The 15,672-nt window shown below is 45.1% G+C and overlaps 1 protein-coding gene across 1 annotated transcript in view; it reads right to left on the bottom strand.

The window, feature by feature from the left end:
- ADAMTS12 (ADAM metallopeptidase with thrombospondin type 1 motif 12) overlaps window positions 1–15,672 on the bottom strand; it is a 247,400-nt gene that overhangs the window by 25,845 nt on the left and 205,883 nt on the right. Inside the window, exons 15-17 of the mRNA XM_060236596.1 lie at window positions 9,693–9,937; window positions 5,166–5,307; window positions 368–494 (exon numbers count right to left, since the gene is read on the bottom strand). Of these exons, the coding sequence (XP_060092579.1) occupies window positions 368–494; window positions 5,166–5,307; window positions 9,693–9,937 (514 nt within the window). The remainder of the gene's footprint in view (window positions 1–367; window positions 495–5,165; window positions 5,308–9,692; window positions 9,938–15,672) is intronic.

Here is a 15,672-nt window from a genome sequence, read left to right as displayed (position 1 = left end):
TCTCAGTAACCCTATGACCATGGATGATAGACCATATTGCTTTAGGGGTTTGCCTTAGACTCTGAATGCCTAATGAATCTGTGGCTGAATTAAAATTTGGACAGAGGATGCTGACGGACCATTCATTCTCTGAACTCCAACTCTTCTGCCCTTTCACGTTATTATTAACATAGTTAAAAATTATCTTCATTCAAGAGTACCTTCGCTCAAATGACATATCTGTGGTTGAATTAAAATTTGGACAGGGGATGCTGACGGACCATTCATTCTCTGAACTCCAACTCTTCTGCCCTTTCACGTTGTTATTAACATAGTTAAAAATTATCTTCATTCAAGAGTACCTTCCCTCAAATGACATATTTGCTACCTTGGTGGACAATCCTTTTCAATGCATTTCTTTTGCCTTCCATTGGGTTGAGTGGCTGGATCACAAAATAAGTTTTTCACCACACCGTTCCCCTTTTTCACACAGTGGGCAATCTGCCGTTGGAAGCCTGAAAGAGAAATAATATTCAACATTCAGAGGCATGAAGTAGTAATGTATGGCTGTGAGAATTGGACCATAAGGAAGGCTGAGCACAGAAGTATAGATGCTTTTGAGTTGTGGTGCTGGAGAAGACTCTAGAGAGTCCCTTGGACTGCAAGAAGATGAAATCAGTCAGTCCTAAAGAAAATCAACCCTGACTATTCCCTGGAAGGTCAGATGCTGAAGCTGAAGCTCAAATACTTTGGCTACCAAATGAGAAGGGAGCACTCACCGAAGAAGACCCTGATGCTGGGAAAGACAGAAGGCAAAAGAAGAAGGGGACGGCAAAAGATGAGATGGATGGACAGCATTACTGATGTAACTAATATGAATTTGAGCAGACTTCGGAGGATGGTGGAAGACAGGAGGGCCTGGAGTGACTTGGTCCATGGGGTCGTAAAGAGTCAGACTCGACTATGCAACTGAACAACAACAACATAAATTCAGAGGCAAGGTAGCAACATGGGCAGGGGAGGAGATGCAGTGTCAGTCCCTCCCTATACATGAGGTCTTGCGGTTCATGGCTTCTACGGGACATAGGAGAAGCAGCATCAGGGCTTCAGCCTATGACTTGCCTCTTGCTTGCCTGACACCAAAGGCCTAAGATCACATGGTGGGAGCGAGCGAAACTGCCTGTGGATTGACTGCCCCCCATATCATTATGTCATGGGATGGTTCCACTAGGGCCATTCCCTACGATCATGTCGTTGCTCTCCCCACATTAGCTGTATGAGGAATTGCAACAAACGATCCATGCATCGGTGGATCACTTTGACATATTTATTTATTTATTTGATTTATATCCTGCCCTCCCCACCGAGGCGGGCTCAGGGCGGCTTACAACATAAAATCTAGAACAATAAGATTAATAAATATTAAGATGCATATGCAATAATTTACAATAGTTAAAACAGTAAAACAAGAACAAACAGTCTGACGTAATGAACCTCTTGGACTTTCCCATCTACATGGGGAGTTCTGTTTTATTATGAAAATGAATCCACTATTCCCATTTGCTGATGATGGGGGAACGTATATGCCATCAGATCATATTCCTGGTACCATGATATAATAGCCCTAATCAGCACAAACTAAACAAAAAAAAGATGTCTGGAGACTTTTTTTCAGTTTGTGCTGCTCAGGGTTGGGAGGGTTCTTGTAGCAGGAACTTCTTTGCATATTGAGCCACACCCCCTCTCATGTAGCCAATTTATGTCTTTTTTTTTAAATGGCAACCTCTGTAACCAATTTTCTCCCTTTCTCACAATACGAGAACTCGTGGACATTCAATGAAATTGCTGAGCAGTTGGGTTTGAACGGATAAAAGGAAGTACTTCTTCACCCAAAGAGTGATTAACACATGGAATTCACTGCCACAGGATGTGATGGAGGCTGCAAGCATAGACAGGTTCAAGATGGGATTGGAGAAACATATGGAGCAGAGGTCCGTATTCTTGGTGCTTGCGGTGGCACAGAGGGAGTGCTTCTAATGTCCTGGCCCCACCGGTGGACCTCCTGATGGCATCTGATTTTTTTGGCCACTGTGTGACACAAGGGTGTTGGCCTGGATGGGCCATCGGCCTGATCCAACCTGGCTTCTCTTATGTTCTTATTTTGGGGGTTCAAGGGTTTTTGGTGCTCCAGTCAACCGACTGCTTTTCCCATTGCAGGAAGGCTGTCCCTACTAGATTTCATTTCTCTCTCCACCCCCCACCCCCTTTTCTCTTCTTTTTCCTGCAGTCTAAACTGACAGTTTGAGGTGAAGAGAAGTGAAATCAAATGAGCTTCTGAACCTGGCCACAGACCGGCACTAACCACAGACCGGCACTAAACAAGAAAGACAGGCTGAATGGATGGACGGAGAAATGTCAACTGAGGGGTGACATGACAGAGGTATACAAGATTATGCATGGAATAGAGAAGGTAGAGAAAGAAGTCCTTTTCTCCCTTTCTCACAATACGAGAACTTTTGGGCACTCAATGAAATTGCTGAACAGTCAGGTTAGAATGGATAAAAGGAAGTACTTCACCTAAAAGGTGATTAACACATGGAATTCACTGCCACAGCAGGTGGTGGCGACTACAAGCATAGACAGCTTCAAGAGGATAAACCTATGGAGCAGAAGTCCATCAGTGGCTATTAGCCACAGGAACTTTCTGTCTGGGCAAGTGGTGCTCTGTATTCTTGGTGTTTGGGAGGGGCAACAGTGTGAGGACGTCTAGTGTCCTGGCCCCACTGATGGATCTCCTGATGGCACCTGGGGTTTTCTTTGGCCACTGTGTGACACAGAGTGTTGGACTGGATGGGCCATTGGTCTGATCCAACATCACTTCTCTTATGTTCTTATGGATGCACTGGTTTCCGGGGTGGACTGGGAGGGCCATTCCAACAAAAATGGCCCTGGAAAGGGCCACACCTGCCCAGTTTGCCCCCAGACCCACCACACCTGCAGGAGGGATGGAGGGAGCCAGCCTGCCATGCGTGGGCCCCATGTCCCCAAAGGGTATGAGCAGTCAAGCCAACCAGTCCACTGAGCCAGCCCGCTGTGCGCACTTTAGCTGGGCATGGGCCCTGTCTCCTTGCGAGCCAGCCCCCTGGTGAGTCATGCTACACGCATGGCTTAGCTGTGTGTGGATGGAAGGAGAGAGGGGCAGAGGGAGAGCAAGCCAGCCTTCTGCAGTCATTCCGTGGGCCACTGCGTGAAACTGGATGCTGGATTAGATGGATCATTGGTCTGACCTAGCAGTACTGTTCTTATGTTTAGGACCAATTAACCTCTGTTAAAGGGGAAGGACAGGTTGCCTGCTGATAGGCAGAGGTGATTTCTGTTGTCATTATAAGGGGGAAACTAACATCCCACCCCACCCCACCCCAATGTACACTAAGGGACTTTGGAGATGCACTGAAATTACAAATGACCCCATCAGGGAACTCTCACATCTCATTTATAGCTGTGCTTTCAGTTGTAAAACTCATAAAAAACCTGAGCTCAACTTGCTCTGAGAAACCAAGCAATGAACTCGTGGCTTATCCATTAATTTAACTAAAATCACAAAGCAGGATTCTTTTTAATCAGCTGGCCAGCCTAACATATCATCAAGCAATTTCCTGTAGGGTAGTGAAGTAATTACTCTCATAAACCGAATCTAAATGAGGCAGAAGCCCAGCAGTCTTTTCACATTTTCGACTGAAAAGAAGCTTTGCAAATCTGAATTCAAATGTTCAGAGGAAGAAGAACTGCAGATTTATACCCCGCCCTTCTCTCTGAATCAGAGACTCAGAGCGGCTTACAATCTCCCATATCTTCTCCCTCAACAGACACCCTGTGAGGCGGGTGGGGCTGAGAGGGCTCTCACAGCAGCTTCCCTTTCAAGGACAACCTCTGCCAGAGCCATTGGTAACCTAAGGCCGTTCCAGCAGCTGCAAATGGAGGAGTGGGAAATCAAACCTGGTTCTCCCAGATAAGAGTCCATGCACTTAACCACTACACCAAACTAGCTCTCAGTGCAAGATAAGTCCATCGTCACATGAGAAAGCATGAGAAAGGCCAAGAAAACTTATTAGAGCATTTGAAAAAAATTGTATTTGGAGTTTGTAACACGATTTATTTGAAAATGTTATATGCCGCCTCTCCAGAGAACCTGCTTGATAATGTAATGCGTGGAAAAAACTTCTCACATTCATTAAGTCTACAATTATGAAGTTCGGTGATTCCCCCCCCCCACCCTTCACAAAGTTTTTGTGCCTTTTACAATTGTGTAACAATTTGCCAAGCCAGGAAGGAGATTGCATTTGTGAAATTTTGGCCACTAGACTGTCTTCACATACGATAAATCTTTACAATAACGGACCTTGAGAAACCATGAACTGTTATATCCGACTGAAGGCCCCCGCTAGAAAAAGAGGTGAACCAAAAGCAATGCTTACTTTCCTGCAGAGAAGCTCTTTGCCCTCTGATTACTGAAAGAATGTATGTGAGGTGTTTTGACCCACTCTAAAAATATATAACTTTTAATAGTGGTAGGTGGTTTTCTACAATGTTTTTTCAAATGGGTTGTTTATCCTTTAAAAGCATGGGAAAATGTTGTTAACCACTACATAGCATGACAGGATGCAAAATGTTCACTTTTTGTTTTGGTATTTTTGTATTTATGTGTGTGTGTGTGTGTCACCTCTGGTGACTGACCCCTATTGGGGGCTTGAAGGTTATTCAGAGAAGTGGCTGAATAAAGCCTGCCCCCATCCTCCCGACTTGGTATTTCAAGGAGGTCTCCCATCCAAGTACTAACCACAATCGACCCTGTGTAGCTTCCAAGACCTGACAAGATTGGGTTTGCATGGGCTATCCAGGTCAGGGCCCCATTGTATAGTTTTGTGGAATGAAACCCTCCTCTCCAGTTGTTTTTATATTAGGTTTAACTGATAGATGATTAGTAGTTTCTCAAGACTGTTTTCAACATGCTGTTTAACAGGGTATTTTTATCCAAGGGCCTGAAAATCAAGCCAGGTGATAATAAGAGCCATTTCTGTACTCTTGAATGATCCATTTGTTCCTCCATTAGCAGGCTGTTAGGATAATGACTTGTGAGGCCAAAGCAAGTGGGAGTGAGAGACCAATGGCCTGGCACCATCTCTTACCCTTCCCACACGTAACACTGCAACCTGTCCAGCTGCTGTATTGCCAAAAATATTCTGGCTCCTCCACTTCATTCTCAGAGTTCCAATCTTTACGGACAGTATATTCATATTTTATTCCGGGGTTATTCTCCTGGAAAAGCAGCTGCAAAAACAAGAAATGTGATTTGTTTTTGACCATGTGAGCTCATGACAGAGAGCAAGCACCAAACAGATATGTAAACAAGAAATCTTGATTTTGGTGCATTCAAAAGAACAGGGTAAATATGGCTTCTAGAGTCATAGAGTTGGAAGGGACTTCCAGAGTCATTTAGTCCAACCCCCTGCACAATGCAGGAAACTCACAAATACCTCCTCCTAAATTCACAGGATCTTCATTGCTGTCAGATGGCCATCTAGCCTCTGCTTAAAAACCTCCAAGGAAGGAGACCCCACCACCTGCTGCAATCCAACACAATTGATACACAAAGCTATGGAGATATGATTGGGCCTGTATTGGAAGGCACTGTTCCTGTCATTGACAGTGTCCTCTATACCTCATTCATGTCCATTTGCATTACAAGACTTGTTCTCACAGAGGGTCAACCCAGACACCAAACTAGATGCTGACAGCTTAATGAATGGAGCTCCCATTCAGTTATCAGAATGATCTTGACTGAGACTAGGCAAGAAGAAAGATTCATGGTCCCACCATGCCATTTTCCTGACAGAAACCACCTAGGGTTGCCAATCCCCAGGTGGGGGCAGGGGATCCCCCAGTTTGGAGACCCTCCCCTCGCTTCGGGGTCATCAGAAAGCGGGGGGAGGGGAGGGAAATGTCTTCTGGGAACTCTATTATTCCCTATGGAGATTTATTCCCATAGAAAATCATGGCAAATTGATCCGCGGGTATCTGGAGCTCTGGGGGGGCTGTTTTTTGGGGTGGAGGCACCAAAGTTTCAGTACAGCATCTAGAGACTCTCCCCAAAATATCCTCCAAGTTTCAAAAAGATTGGACCAGGGGGTTCAATTCTATGAGCCCCAAAAGAAGGTGCCCCTATCCTTCACTATGGAAGGAAGGAATTGAAAAGGTGTGCCGTCCCTTTCAACGTGATGGCCAAAACTCCCTTTGGAGTTCAATTATGCTTGTCACAGCCTTGATCTTGGTTCCACCCCTAATGTCTCCTGGCCCCACCCCCAAAGTCTCCTGGCCCCACCCCCAAAGTCCCCACATATTTCTTGAATTGGACTTGAATTGGAGCAGCTATGTTTTCTGTTCAGATTTTAATAAGAGATCATATGACTGAATCCCTTCCCCACTGAAAAACAGATTAAGAAGAAGGGTTCCAACCTAGCCATCTTCCTGGCTCCAGTTTTCTATTAGAATCTGTCTATTCTTGTAGATAGAGAGCCAGTTTGGTGTAGTGGTTAAGTGCACAGACTCTTATCTGGGAGAACCGGGTTTGATTCCCCACTCCTCCACTTGCACTTGCTGGCATGGCCTTGGGTCAGCCATAGTTCTGGCAGAGGTTGTCCTTGAAAGGGCAGCTGCTGTGAGAGCCCTCTCAGCCTCAACCACCTCACAGGGTGTCTGTTGTGAGGGGGAGAAGATATGGGAGATGGTAAGCCGCTCTGAGTCTCTGATTCAGAGAGAAGGGCGGGGTACAAATCTGCAATTCTTCTTCTTCGATTGCATGCACTCCCACCTGAAGTATGGACACAGGTTTACCACTTCAGTGAGAACTAAAGGCTTGCAGTGGCCTTGACTGCAGTGAGAACTGTCCACAGTAGCAAGCGTGAAAATGCTGCAAGATTTTACATGGTACGACCACATGAAAAGACGGTAGGCCTTGTGTACTGTTAAATATTGCAGCCCAAAAGGTATTAAGGTTGCTAGTCCCTAGGTTCAAGTGTGGGATCCCCAAGTTTCAGGGGCTTCTCCCTGCCACAGACCAGCTGTCCAGTGGGAGAAACTCCACCCCTAAACAGAGATGCCAATCACCCAGAAGTGACATCATTGCATTGGGGATGTGCTGATTTTGGGGCAAACTCTAGTGGTTTGAGGATGAATTTACCATAGAGTTTCACCCAAAAACCAGAGAGTTGCTGACTTGAGTCACTTTCAGATGACATCAGTACATCATGCAACGTCCCTCCACCCCCCACTCCCAGAATTCCCTCCCACATCCTGCAGCCACAGCAATGAGGGAATTTTGCAACTCTAAAAGGGGTTGTTGGCAGGTTCACAACAGTTATGAACCAGTCTTTGTAGCTGTGTCTTTAATTTATTTATTACTTTAAATTTAAACCTTCCAAAGCAGCCATTTTCTCCAGTTGAACTGATCTCTGACACCTGGAGATCAACTGTAATCCCAGGAGATCTAATTGAGCTGCAGGAAGCAGTGATATCTTTCCCTCACAAAACTGGAAGTAACATCACTACCTGCTAAATGAATGCCAATCAAGCCAATGTTAAAAGTACAGCTACAGAGGCTAATATTAGGGTTCCCCAGTTATATATCTATAGTAGGATGCAATATATAGAGCTGCCATCTCCGGGATCGGAAATACCTGGAGATTTGGGGGGTGGAGCCTGAGAAAGTTGGGGTTTGGGGAGGGGAGGGACTTCAATGAGGTATAACATCATAAAGGCCACCTTCCAAATAGGCTTGCCAATCCCCAGGTCCCAGCGGGGGTTCTCCCGCTTTCCCAGGCTCCTTCCCGCCCCCAGTCAGCTGGCCGAAGGGGGAAAGCCCCACCCCCACGGACACCATGTGACATTCCACCTCCAGATTCCACCTCCAGTCTCCGATTGAAAGGCTTCCTCTTGGGATGTTGTGTCTGTGTTACTCTGAAGCAGTTGGCAGCAACTTGTGAGTACAGATGCCAATCTCTCGCTTCAGAATCGCAAGAAAGGGGGAGGGAAATGTTTGCTGGGCACTTCATTATTCCCTATGTGGAGATCAATTCTCATAGGGTATAATGGGGAATTGATCTGGAGGTATTGGGGGCTCTGGGGGGGCTGTTTTTTGAGGTAGGGGCACCACATTTTCAGTATAGCATCTAGTGCCTCTCCCCAAAAGTTTCAAAATGATTGGACCAGGGGGTCCAATTCTATGAGCCCCAAAAGAAGGTGCCCCTATCCTTCATTATTTCCTATGGAAGGAAGGCGTTTAAATGTGAAGTCTCTTTAAATGTGATGGCCAGAACTCCCTTGGAGTTCAATTATGCTTGTCACACCCTTGCTCCTGGCTCTGCCCCCAATGTCTCCTGGCTCCACCCCCAAAGTCCCCAGATATTTCTTGAATTGGACTTGGCAACCCTACTTCCAAAGCAGCCATTTTCTCCAGATGAACTGATCTCTGACACCTGGAGATCAACTGTAATCCCAGGAAATCTAAAGCCACTGCTTGGGAATTGGTCACCCCAGTTATATATATCCTGTTAGTTGCCACCTACTGGCAGGGTAGCAGATAGTTTTCATTGAGTAGTCAGACTAGGCATGCTTCTGAGGAAGCCGCCAACACCAGAGAGAGGTCACTGGCAGATAAATGAATACACAACCACAAAGTGGTTATAGTGACCACCAATTACTAAGACTATATTCACAATACAATTATAGGTGTGAACACACAAATACATAGAGACATAAACACAACTCTCAAAGAGTGCAATCATGGAGGAATGCAGAGCGCCAAAGTACAGGGCATCTGAAATGGCTCACTTTAGTGTTATATGGAAGAAGCTGTTGATACTGATTAACTGTGAAGCTGTATGAATTGTGGTTCATGGATTATTTGATTTGAAGAAAAATGGAGTGGAGCTTTCCATTGCTTGAAGATTCATCGAAACAGGAGCTAAAAGTCGACGCCCTGTACTTTGGCACTCTACATTCTTCCAAGATCGCACTCTTTGAGAGTTGTGTTTATGTATTTGTGTATTCTCATCTATAATTACGTTGTGAATATAGTCTTAGTAAATGTTGGTCACTATAACCACTCTGTGGTTGTGTATTCATTTATCATGCTTCTGAGGAAGGCAGGGGGTTAACTGAGGCCTGATTCCAAGAAAGATGCCCGGCTGAGGCCTTTTGTGCTGCAGTTCAAAGAAAGCAGATTTATACCCTTGACCTGCAGGTGTGGAGTCCAGTTTTACACTTAAATGAATAAATAAGTTTTATCCATAATTGCTGACTCAGTGTATGGAGGCAGGAGACATAAATATTGCATATAGGGTTGGCTGGAAAATACCTAGAGACTTTGGGGGTGGAGATGAGAGAGGGTTGGGTTTGGGAAGGGGAGGGGAGGAGCCTCAGCATGAAACAATGCCACAGAGTCCACCCTTCAAACCAGCCATTTTCTCCAGGGGAGCTCATCTCTGCCAGCTGGACATCAGTTGTAAAAGCAAGAGATCTCCAGCCCCCACCTGGAGGCTGGCAACCCTAAGTTACACATTACAGATGAGAGGCAGCTTCAGTGTCTAGTAGTCCATAACAACCTCCTACCAGCCCGCTAGTGCCAGGTTCCCATATAACCTCTGGCCTTGTGTTACCTGCAGCCACAACGATTCATTCGTGGGTCCAGCTGCGGTGAGGTTTTCCAGGTCTCCTTTCCGGTCGTACTGAAATATTGTTCCTGCCACTTTGTAGTCTCCGTTCCACTGGATAATGAACCCTCCATTCAGATAATACTTTTCTGGATCCTTGCTTCTCAATGCAAGGAAATTTCCTGCTTCTGCCATTTCTACCACTTTGATGTTTCTTGCGCCTTTTGGAATTAGGCCAATATCCACATATCCTATGGAGGGCAGAAAGGTATTTATCAGCTTTTATGATAATGCACCTTTTTTCTTTTTTACTGTCAAGTTGCAGCCGACTTATGGGCCAGACTAGTACCCAGAAAGGAGCCCCATGGCGCAGAGTGGTAAAGCTGCAGTACTGCAGTCTGAACTCTGCTCATGACCTGAGTTCGATCCCGGCAGAAGTTGGGTTCAGGTAGCCGGCTCCAGGCTGACTCAGCCTTCCATCCTTCTGAAGTCAGTAAAATGAGTACCCAGCTTGCTGGGGGGGGGGAAGTGTAGAGGACTGGGGAAGGCAATGGCAAACCACCCCGTAAAAGGGTCTGCCATGAAAATGTCGTGATGCGACGTCACCCTAGAGTTGGGAATGACTGGTGCTTGCACAGGGGACTACCTTTACCTTTAACTAGTACCCAGAAACAGCCTGCTCCTGGACAAACCAAAAAGAACCGACAACAGAACACCATTGGTTGTCACCTGTAATTCTCAGCTCAAGCCAGTCCAATGTATCATCCATCAGTGATCTACAGCCCATTCTAGAAAATGATGCCTCTCTCACACAAGGCCTGGGTGGAAGACCTCTCCTTGCCTATAGACAGCCCCCCCCCCCCACCCTCAGTCTTAAGCAACTTCTCACATGGCCCATCTATCAAAGCCACCAGCACAGGAACCAGACCCTGCAACAGACCCAGATGTCCACAGTGCCCACAGATCTACCCAGAAAATATGATTACAGGGCCCAATGCATCAATGCACAATCTCTGGCTCTTACAGCTGCTCCTACTCCAATGTGATATATGTTCTCAATGCCCCTCTGCTCTGTACACAGGACAAACCAGCCAACCGCTACACAAAAGAATAAAGGTAAAGGTAGTCCCCTGTGCAAGCACCAGTCATTTCCAGCTTTGGGGTGATATCACATCATGACGTTTTCACGGCAGACTTTTTTACGGGGTGGTTTGCCATTGCCTTCCCCAGTCATCTACACTTTACCCCCCAGCAAGCTGGGTGCTCATTTTACTGACCTCGGAAGGATGGAAGGCTGAGTCAATCTTGAGCCGGTTATCTGAACCCAGCTTCCACTGGGATTGAACTCCGGTTGTGAGCAGAGAGTTTGACTGTAGTACTGCAGCTTTATCACTCTGCGCCACGGGGCTGTTACACAAGAGAATAAATGGACACAAATCTGACATCAAAAATGGCACTATCCAGAAACCAGTAGGAGAATACCGTACTTCAGTCTTTCAGGACATTCCATCAACGGATTGAAAGTCACCCTAGTTCAACAGAAACATTTCAAAGACAAAATCTGACAGGAAGCTGCTCCAATTGGAATTCATTTGTAAATGTGACTCAGTCAGACTTGGATTGAATAGGGACTTTGAATGGTTATCTCACTACCAGAAAGAACTGCCTTTCCCTTTTAGGTATTCCATTCAGATTCCTCAATAGAAGAAAGTGGTCACACCCAGCCTGGATTGCGCATTCTACCTCTTCCATGACTTTTGAAACTGCTTTGCATCCACATGGCCCTCATTTCCTGCATCTACTCCCTCCTCATTTTACCACCTATATACCTCTGGTCAGTTTCTACATACCCTCCATGCATCTGACGAAGAGACGTTGTCAGCACGATGACATCACCCAGAAGTGACATCATTGCGCTGGTGCTGGTGTGTGGCTTCCGCTTTAGGCATTTCTGGGAAAACTCTATGGTTTTCCTGGATTCTCCAGTCATTTGGGAGGGAAAATTCTATGGTACAATAGGTACCATAGAGTTTTCCCCTCCCAAATGGCTAGAGTGTCCGGGACAACCATAGAGTTTTCCTGGAAACGCCTAGAGTGCCCGTTGCGTGCCGGCGGCAGCGTGATGACGTCACTTCTGGGTGATGTCATTGCATTGCACATGCGCTTTGCGCGTGTGTGAAAGTACCCCACCAGAGAGTGGAGGGGACTTGGCAAACCCTACTTAGCTTCCAAAATCTGATAAGACTGAGCTAACCTTGGCTATCCAAAATCTTATGAGATTGAGCTAACCTTGTGCAATTTTAAAAGCAGCAGGGGTGGAATTCTAGCAGGAGCTCGTTTGCATATTAGGTCACACACCCCTGATGTAGCCAATCCTCCAAGAGCTTACAAAAAAGTGCCTTGTAAGCTCTTGGAGGATTGGCTACATCAGGGGTGTGTGGCCTAATATGCAAAGGAGGCCCTGCTAGAATTCCACCCCTGAAAAGGAGTAAGTGGTAGCCCAGTCCAAGAGTGTATGCAGCAGAGAGAGCAAAAGCACTCAGTTCATTTGAAGTGTTTTATCTGCCAACATCCACAAATTACCTGAAAGGAAACACCTGCTTGAAAAGTAGGTTAGTGCCCTTGATTTCAGTGGAGCTCAGGCTAAGAACCAAGGATAGCTGAGTCAAATCAGTAGGACCAACCCTTAGAAAGCATTCTCTAGTTATAAGAAACAGAAGGGGGACACTTGAAAAACACAGCAACGTTTTAATATAATTGCTGTAATTTTTAAAAAATGAATCCAGATGTTTAAGAACACCAAAGCACACCTTTAAACGTCTTTTGGCATTAGCACGCAGCAATGGACTTTTTAAAAAAGTATTTTAAAGCTGTCATTTTTTAAAGCCAATTAAGAGCAGAGAAGACCAATGGAAGCTGCTTTGGGTTTCCACAAGGAAGAAATGAAGTGTGTGTGTATATTTGTGTGTGCACCACTGAACCAATTCCTTGCAATCTTAAAGTTCTATATTTTAAATTTTGATATTCTGCAGTGCATTACCTGTTTGGTCTCAAACGACATTAATGCACAAGGCAGATAGGGCATTGCAAAACATTTGTTCCAATTAAACTACACAGCACAACAAAAACACATCCTCAATTGATCTGCTTGAAAATGCTATATATATATATATATATATATATATATATATATATATATATATATATATATATATATAAATGCAATATATATATTAGCATGCAACACTAGTTTTACAAATACAGTTATTTCTGCCCAAGTCATCCACAGCTAACTCTTTCTTTGTTTAAATTTACTTTGACAGCTTTGTAATAGACTTCTCGCTCTCTGTCTGGTCTTTGTTCACGTATCTATTCAATCTTGGCTCATGGAAAACAGCTTTTAATTTCCTATAACATTGCACTGTTTTCCAGTGCTTATTGTGTAGCTTTTGAATAAAAATTTCCAAAGCTAATTAGCTGTAGGGTCTTTACTTCTTCATTTTGCAATAGCCTTCAGTTCGAGAGCACTATAGCTGCTTCCAAAGCACCTCTACAAGTTACAAGGTAAATTCCCCAAAGAACTGGATGGAGGTTTCAAAATGCAAAAAGCCCTACTGGATTTAAATACAGCTGTGAACAAAAAGGGCTTTGAAGCAATTCAGCTCTTTCCCCCTGCTTCTATTCTCACTGAAAGCATCTAAAGGCCTATGCTTGTCGTTTCCCCAGAAAAGAATCAGGAGCAACCAGCAGTGTTGTGGGAAATGAAAATGGCCCAAGAATAAGTTAAGTTGAATGGCCCTTGTGACATTATAAGCCAGGGCTGCAAGAGCCAACTCAGCCCAGCAGTTCCAGCAATGGGCATTACAGGAAGCTCTCAAAGGTTTCCAGTCTTTCACATCACTTACTACCTAGTCCTTTCAACTGGAGATGCTGGGGACTGAACCTGGGACCTTCTGCATTGTTTCCCCTTTCAAACTGATAGCAGTACAGGAGACAATGGGTGAGCTGGCAGCTGTGACTATTGATGGTGGACTGAGCTGAGTGGCCCTGAGGCACTGGTCCACAAGGAAATTTCCCTGTAAGTTAAATGGCCAGTCCCCACCTAACAATTTATGCTTCTTGTCATTTTCCATGCCTGTTGACCCTTCCAACACCCGACAGTGTAACCCAATAAAGTTTCTCTCCAAAGCATTAATCTTTAACCAGATCGAAGACTCACTATGAATGCTTCCACACAGAAAATTTGCTCTGCCAAGCTATCAAACTACAGCAGTTCTTTGGGGGGTGGGAGGGAGAGATTAATCATTTGCCAGAGGGGACATGTACATGTGTGTATGTGTCTGAAGAAACAGCAGCTTTGTAGTGTACTGGGAGCTTCAGATGAAGACCTTTTGTTGGAGAGGCTCTTTGCAGCTACAGTCAGAGTGGCTGCCCTTATTGAGCCGGCCGATTAGGTAATATCCATTTGAATGAAGACCATGCAAATGATGGTTCCGAGCGCCTGTTTTCAATTGGGTTGTTTATTGATGGAGGCGTGTTTTGGGTGGAGTTTCTGCGTAGATAATTGCAGCTAGCCATGTGTGTTTTCAGTTGGGTTTTTGCTAATAAAAGAGCTATGCTGGAATCACTAGCATCTGACCCACTACTTTTCCAGTTTAGACTCTGGAAGCGACAGAGAGCCAAACTACGTGTTACGTCTAGGTGATTGCCACTGGGACTTGTAGCAGGATGCCAGCTTCATGCTCCCCATGGGAACTCAATTTAGAAGCACCTCTTGGGCCCAATTCTGGTTGGAATAGCTGTGCAGGCTGCAGAGAAGCTCCTGCCTTCCCACCCCCCATAGTGTTTTCTCAAGCTGAAATGGCATGAAAGGTGTTATTTGCCACGGGGATGAACATGCAAGGGTTTAGTATAGATGTAGCCACACTGGGGCAAATCCCCCAGTACTATTTTGGATCATGAAAACAGCACTGAGAGGGGAAGGAACCTTTCCTCTCCCCATGCCAGTGTCCCAAGCATAAGTGGGTCCCTGCAGTATTTCTAAATTGGATTCCCACAGGGAATTTGCAGCTATCATCTGGCTGCCAGTACTGTGGTGATCAGATGGTAGATGTAGCTCATAGTTTACTCCAGACAGAGAAACAGACAGGCACTACTATCAGTTGTCTGGGACACCTCAAGGATGCAATATTTCTCTCTCTGGGGATCCAGTGTGGGATAACAGATTTCCCACTCTGCCTCTTTGCCTCCACCAGTTTTCTACTTGTATACTTGCAGGGCTTCTTTTGTAGAAAAAGCCAAGCAGGAGCTAATTTGCTTATTAGGCCACACCTCCTGACATAACCATTGTTTCACACAGGGCTTCTTTTGTAGAAAAAGCCCAGCAGTAGCTAATTTGCATATTAGGCCACACCCCTGATGCCGAGCCAGCTGGAACTGCGTTCCTGTGCGTTTCTGCAAAAAAAAAAAAAAGCCCTGTATACTTGTAAATAAATTATACAAAATAACATCAGGTTTCTCTGCTCTTTCCTTAAAGGAAACTCAGGTAAGCACTGTTTTCTGGAACTCATTGCTCCTTGGAAAGATGGGAGCAGATAGCAATATGTTCTACAGAAACATTTTATATGCCATTTTATCACACAGGAGCACCTGTACCAAGATCAGTGATCCTCCTCCAATGCCCCAATCTCCCTTTTTTACGTGATTAGCCACAGAGTACATTTATGATAGAAGGCAGCATGCATGCATAGCCTGGCTTGGGATTTCTGATAAATATGGTGAAGGTTTTTAAAGCTTAGATAAAGTCTTTTATTGTATCACTACAGGCCTCTATGCAGCAACACTGGAGCCACAGAACTTTGAAAGCGGCTGAAAGTTGTCAGATAATAAGTGGTGGCCAGCATGACAAATTGAAATCATTACTTCTCTGCCTTCCTTTTAAATGCAAGCATAGATCAAAACAAAACCCATACAGAACAAGTCAAAC

The sequence above is a fragment of the Heteronotia binoei genome, chromosome 4 (assembly GCF_032191835.1).
Source record: "Heteronotia binoei isolate CCM8104 ecotype False Entrance Well chromosome 4, APGP_CSIRO_Hbin_v1, whole genome shotgun sequence".
Classification (NCBI taxonomy): Eukaryota; Metazoa; Chordata; class Lepidosauria; order Squamata; family Gekkonidae; genus Heteronotia; species Heteronotia binoei.
The sequence above is the reverse complement of the archived record's forward strand: the minus strand, read 5'-3'. Positions and strand labels throughout refer to the sequence as shown.